Consider the following 6000-nt stretch of genomic DNA (forward strand, 5'->3'; position numbering starts at 1 on the left):
TAAAAATTCCAAAAATGTTGAAATCAAGCAATATTCATTGTTCTAATAATTTTTTCATAGCATAAAAAGTTACAAAACCAGGTTTGTTTAGTTTTAAGAAAAAGTAATAAAAATAGTTTTGAACAGTTAGATAAAAAATAAATAAGGTGAAAAACATTTTTAGTCTAAGTTAATTCTAAAACAGCTTTCATGAGTTAGGTAACAAGCTTATTATCAAAAAGTGTTTTTCAGGATTTTACTAAATAGTTTTTTTTGTTTAATTTTGTTATATTTTTTAGTTAACGTGTTATAGTTTGAAAGTGTAATAAAATCTCGTTTGATATTTTAACGCTATTTTACTTTTTTCAATAAAGTTAAGTATAATTCAAATCTGAAATTAGCAATAAAAACTTGTAAAAGTTAGTTCTTAGAAAAGTAAAAGCACGAAAATACTTAAATAAGGTAAACTTGATATGTTAACTTTGTGACTGCTTATTTTATTACGAACCTTAAAAGTATACAAGAAATAGAAAACTTTAGTTTTGATAACTTAAAGTATCATAATGCATTTATACAAATTTGAAAAAGCTTTCAGGTTTTAGGTAAAAAAGTAAATAAAAGGTTAAGAATTTTTTAGCAAACGCTGTAACTTATGAAGAAAAAGGTATAAGCATATATTTAGAAATAGATTTAAAATTAACAGATGAGTTTTATAGTTTAAAGCTTAATTTCTTTTTAAACATCATTCGAAGTTGATGCTTTTTAATACCTTTAAAGCATAAAGTAGTAAATGAAAATAATACTATATAAAAAAATTGTAATTTTTCGAAATCAAGGTGCAGAACCCACGGTCCAAAGTCTTTCTTGCTTGCCCACATCACCCGCTTGGCAACTTCTCCGTAAGCGGTTTCCAACAACGCGGTCCCCTTCTCTGGCATATATCTCGTTGAGAGGTGAACGGTCCAATGATTCGACCTATAAACTGTACAATTAATATACTTTTACTTTAACATATACATTTAATATGTAATACAATTTTAAATATTTAAATTAATACTATACACTATACAGTTACTTTCCAATTAATGTAATAAGTAACAAGTTTTTTTTAATCACGAGTTATGCCAAACAAAATAAGCTTTTTAGAACATGCACTTTATAAACTTTTAGAACTTGTCAAACTAAATTTTAACTAGAAAAAATTACATTTATTATTATATCAGACAAAATTCTGTGAGACTAAAATAAAAGTAAATTAGTATAGGTACATTACAAGCTACTTATAGCAAATTTTTTTCGCAGTTTTACTTACATAAGCACGTTTGCAGGAGTTGCATTTTGTATTCATAAGAGATTATGAAAAGCGTTAAACAAAAATGTTTTACAAACATCAGTTGTTAATGTTTTAAAATATTGTAACTCATAAAACTCCCTTAAAATTAAGTATTTTTATAGCTTCTACCTTTTTATTAAAATAATGCTTTTGGTTTTTTTATTTATTTCGCAGTTGTTTGTGCTGCTTAAAAGTAATTTTATTTAGCAAGTCTTTAATAACATACAAAATAGAATTAACAAATAGTTGTTCATGATGTAAAACTAATTAAATTAAGCAGAAATTTAAACTATTCCTACCACTTTCAGAATAACAACTTTAATTCTACACAAGTACAATTAGAAAATCTTGTAACTTCACAAATTTCAAGTTTTAAACAAAATTCAGATAGTTGTTTATTTATTCATTTATTTTAATTACTCTTATCAACAAGATGATTAGTTCTGGAGGGTTTATGTATAAAACAAACTGTATTAATGGTTTTATAGATAAAAATCTAAATTATTGTACTTTGTAAACTAAAAGTTGTTCATTTTTATTTATAAAATGATTTCGCTAAAAGCTTAGTATTATAATTACAAAAGGTAATTAATCCAAACTTACTTTTGTAAAACAATAAGTTTTTCAAAATTACAAAAAGTTGAAATTTCAATAATGACTTTACTTTATTCTTACAGTTTATGATATTCTAACAAAAAACTTAGTAAACTTTAGTTTTTTATTATTTCGTAAACGTCAATTTACTGTAAAAACAGATTTAATTGATAATTTGATTTAAAGTCTTTTTTTAGTAGAATAAGCTTACGACTTTTGAAAAGTGTTACAAATCAAGTTCCTACTACATTGTACTATATCATAATTTTTTATTGCTTAAACGTAAACACAAACAGTTTTAGAAAAATAAAGTATAAGCACTTTAATTAAATGATACTTAAATATATTAAAAACGATCGCACCCGGAAAAAAACAAATTAATCATTAATATAAGTTAGTTACCTAACTGCCTGAAAATTAAGTTATGTAAATAAAGAAACTGAATAAAAGTCTAATATGACTTTCAAAGTCGAAATAAGATAATAACATAATTTAGAACGAAGTGATATTTAAAACTAATTTAATATTAAAATAGTTGTTCACAAATTAACAAAATAAATATAAAAAAGTATATAAGAACAATAAAAAGAGCGATAGAGTTTATGAACTAAAACACTTTTAACTTATTTATTTATCAAAAATAAAATACTAAGTAAACATTTAAATAAGAATCATTGAGAATATATAGTTAAAACATTATAAAGATAAAATATAAATTACCAGTTTTACCCTTTTTTAGTAAAAGTAGTTTTATGTATTGAAAAGACCTTATAAAATACTTAAATGTTATTTTTTAGTTTGTAAACTCAAATCAGTTTAATTACACAACTCTACTTTTTGATAAATGAAAAAGTTTTCTATATAAACTAAATAAAAAACAAATAACTTTTAACTTTATATCTATTACGAAAAAATTTTAGCTGCAAATGCAAGCTTAAGCTTTATAATTGAAAAATAAACTTTCTTACTTTTAGTTTTTAATAAAATATAGCCTTTTTTCAGTTTTGAAAATGTTTAATACGTTAATTTTTCTCAGCTTTAGCAAAGTTAAAGTACTGCTACTTTCTGTGAAGAATTGAATGTTTTTTAGTCAAAACTATGGCCTTTGAAGTGTTTTTCAATTATGCTTTCAATCATATCATTATTGTAAGACCTCCATACGCATTGCCGGTCAAATAAAACAAAAAGTTTCTCACCAAATAGTTTTCTGTTATGTAACATTAAGTCTTCTTTAAGCTGCGATTCGAATTTAATTTTTTCTAGTATTTCATGGCTTTTTATCATACTGTAAGTATTGAAATCAAATGAGTTATAGTTGGACTTTATTGTGTAACTTTGCCCTTTAAATTTTTCCAAAGCTTTGCTTATTAAAACTGTACCTAGTTCGTGAACTACCAAAACTCGATCCTGAAGATTAACTATTTCCTCCGCTGCAGAAATTCCATGAGCATTTTTCTTCAATTTTTTAACGGGAAAACTTTTGTATTGTCTCGTAAAGTAGTCTATACAAGAGCTTATGCTGTCTTTGTAAAAGTTAGTTATTTCTATACAAATGATATTATACTGAAGTAGTTCATTTTTAAGTTTTGCTTTATACCCGTTTAGCTGTTGATCGATTCGTTGCCCCAAGTTTTTAAAACAGCTACGATAATATTCGTATAATTCAGTTTGATGCTTTGAATCTAAAGTATTTTTTGCAATGTTTAATTCATTTTCCCAAACAATATTAAACTGTTTACAACATTCGCCTTTTTCATTGTCACTTATTTCAAAAAGAGCAACAGTATTCTGAACAAGTTTAATGAGAAAATTCATATTTTTAGTATACTTTAGGTAAACGTCATCAACAGTTTTGTCACATTTCAAACGCGCAAGCATAAAATCTTTAGAAAATTTAATTGATTTATCTTTAAGTTGTTTTTTATAAAACTCTATGCTTACATCGATATTTTTAGCTAGCTCCCTTTTAAACTTATTTATTAAATCATCATAGTCAATACTTCCTAACAAAAACTTGTAAGACTGTGTTTTATGTTGGTAGTTTTTTGTATATTCATAAAACTTTGAGAGCATTTTACTTTTTATATCTTCATAAAGTTGTTTAAGTTCGTTTTCTGAAGGAATCATATTTAAATTGAATCTTTCATTAAACTCATACTTAAAATTAGAAAATAAATCTTCTACTTTATCTTTAAGTTCTAGTTTTGCTATTTTAACCGAAGTCTTATGATCCTGCTGGTCAGAGCTTAATAAGTCACGATAGTATTCTAGCTTTGATTTAAAAAAATCATCTAATTCAATTGTCTTTTTTTTTTTTTTTCTTTAAACCATCCAAAATACTTTTATCAATAAGAAACTCGTTATTCGACACTTCTATATTTGTGTTGGAGCAAATTTGTTTGAATTCATTTGTTAATTTAAAACTTAATTGGCTATGAGCTTTATCAAGTTGCTCAATGCAATCTACTTCATGTTTACATTTATACTCCATTTTTCTATCGTACTCAACTAGAACCCTTTTAATTTCATTACTTAACTCACATTCAACCTCGTTTTCTTTTTTATACTGTTCTAATGCTTCATTGTTTAGCTTACCTGTATGTTCTACAAGACGACCGCCTAATTTACCGATCAAGTCTTTTTCGAACTTGTTCTTTATATCATTGTGTATCTTTTTTGAGTCAATGAACTTTTGTTGAGCTTCTTTCTTTAACTTTTCATGCAAACTTGTCAATTTTTCGCTGGTGTTTTTGTTTTCGTTGGTAAAGTTTTTGAAACTGGTATTGTAATATTCTAAACACTCATCAACTTTTTTTCGGTAATAGAACTCAGCATTAGCTTGAACGGGCGTCTTTTCGTCCGGGATATCTTCGGTTGAATAAGCTTTAACGTAATCGCCTAAAATGCCAGGAATTTCTTTGCAACTTACTTGTTCTCCGTTTACAGTTTTTATTTTTCTAAAAAGATTTTCTAAAGTTTAAGAAACAAAACTGTTCATTTGGTTAACAAAATCTGAATTGATACCCCGCAAACTACCTTCACGATCGAGTTTTTCTCCCGGGTAGGGCACTAAGAAGCAGCTCAGTTTTTCAAAATAACTTTTCAAAACTTCTCGATGATGTTTTGTTGTATCTCTTTTTCCGGTAGAGGGCTTATTAAGCCATTTGTCATTAAAATACTTTTTCCCGCCTTCACTTCCATACTTATAATCTTTAAAATGACGCCAATCTCTGATTAGAAATTGTAGTTGTTGAAACGGTTTACCTTCATAATTTTCTAGAAAAAACTTTCCATATGCAAGAAAAATGTCTAAATGATTCAGCTTGTCATAACCCATTCTAGTTATATTGTAGATCTGTATGCTACTTATCAAAGTTCCAAGAGAAAATATTGTTTTACATTCCTTTTCTGATGAAATTTCATCAAAAACGCCTTGTGTGTCCATTAAGATAACAGCTATTTCCTTTCCGTCACTAGTTTTAGGTTTTACTTTAAATATTTTACTACAAATAAATACTCCACTAGTCTCTCTATCAACGCCTGAACCCCATTTAAAGCATGTTAAATTTTGCGGCACATTGTTCACAGTATTTCCAAACGTTTTTTTATCTATTTCAGATAAACGATGCACAAACCAATTGAGTAAAAACGATTTTCCTGATCTATACGGACCCGAGACGACCAAGACGACAACTGGCAAGTTACCAGCCTTGTTATCTTTTATAACTTTTTCAAATGCTTTTCTATCATACTCTATGCTGTCAGTTCTGTCAGCAAAACTTGCAATTTTAACTGCAGTTGGGCTTGTAGAAAGAGGGAGTCTTGAAACTACCTCTCTCAAAGGCATTGAAAATTTTTATCTAAAAAAATGTTAATATTAATTAATAATATTTTATCTTTCAGAAATTAAAAAAAGATTATAGATATAATATAAAGTATATACTATGTGATAAATAGACTAATTCAAAACTAATTCTCCACTAAACTAATGAATAAGTTTGGAAAAGGTTTTATTTCTTTTGTGAGGTTGTAAATTTTAAGGACTTATAAATAACAAATCCAATTATAGTAAACACAGACTGTGAAATACTTTT

General features: G+C 26.4%; 1 protein-coding gene across 1 annotated transcript; it reads right to left on the bottom strand.

The window, feature by feature from the left end:
• Positions 1-810: 810 nt before the first annotated feature.
• Positions 811-5753, bottom strand: LOC145848476 (atlastin-2-like). The gene is made up of 4 exons (XM_082953920.1): positions 4943-5753; positions 4502-4804; positions 3302-3450; positions 811-954 (listed from the first exon to the last, which is right to left on the bottom strand). The coding sequence occupies exons 1-4, from the start codon at positions 5751-5753 to the stop codon at positions 811-813; spliced, it is 1407 nt and encodes a 468-aa protein (XP_082810046.1).
• Positions 5754-6000: the final 247 nt, after the last annotated feature.

Source organism: Thalia democratica, unplaced genomic scaffold (genome assembly GCF_965202585.1).
Source record: "Thalia democratica unplaced genomic scaffold, ktThaDemo2.hap1.1 HAP1_SCAFFOLD_1457, whole genome shotgun sequence".
Taxonomy (NCBI): domain Eukaryota; kingdom Metazoa; phylum Chordata; class Thaliacea; order Salpida; family Salpidae; genus Thalia; species Thalia democratica.

What these genes read in the sequence shown, in the direction of transcription:
- LOC145848476 (XM_082953920.1), bottom strand. Translation starts at nt 5,753, where the DNA reads ATGCCTTTGAGAGAGGTAGTTTCAAGACTCCCTCTTTCTACAAGCCCA. An exon ending in TCGTCTTGTAGAACATACAG is followed by an intron (nt 3,451 to 4,501) that starts GTAAGCTAAACA and finishes TCATTTGTATAG; the next exon opens with AAATAACTAACTTTTACAAA. An exon ending in ATCTTCAGGATCGAGTTTTG is followed by an intron (nt 955 to 3,301) that starts GTAGTTCACGAA and finishes TACAGTTTATAG; the next exon opens with GTCGAATCATTGGACCGTTC.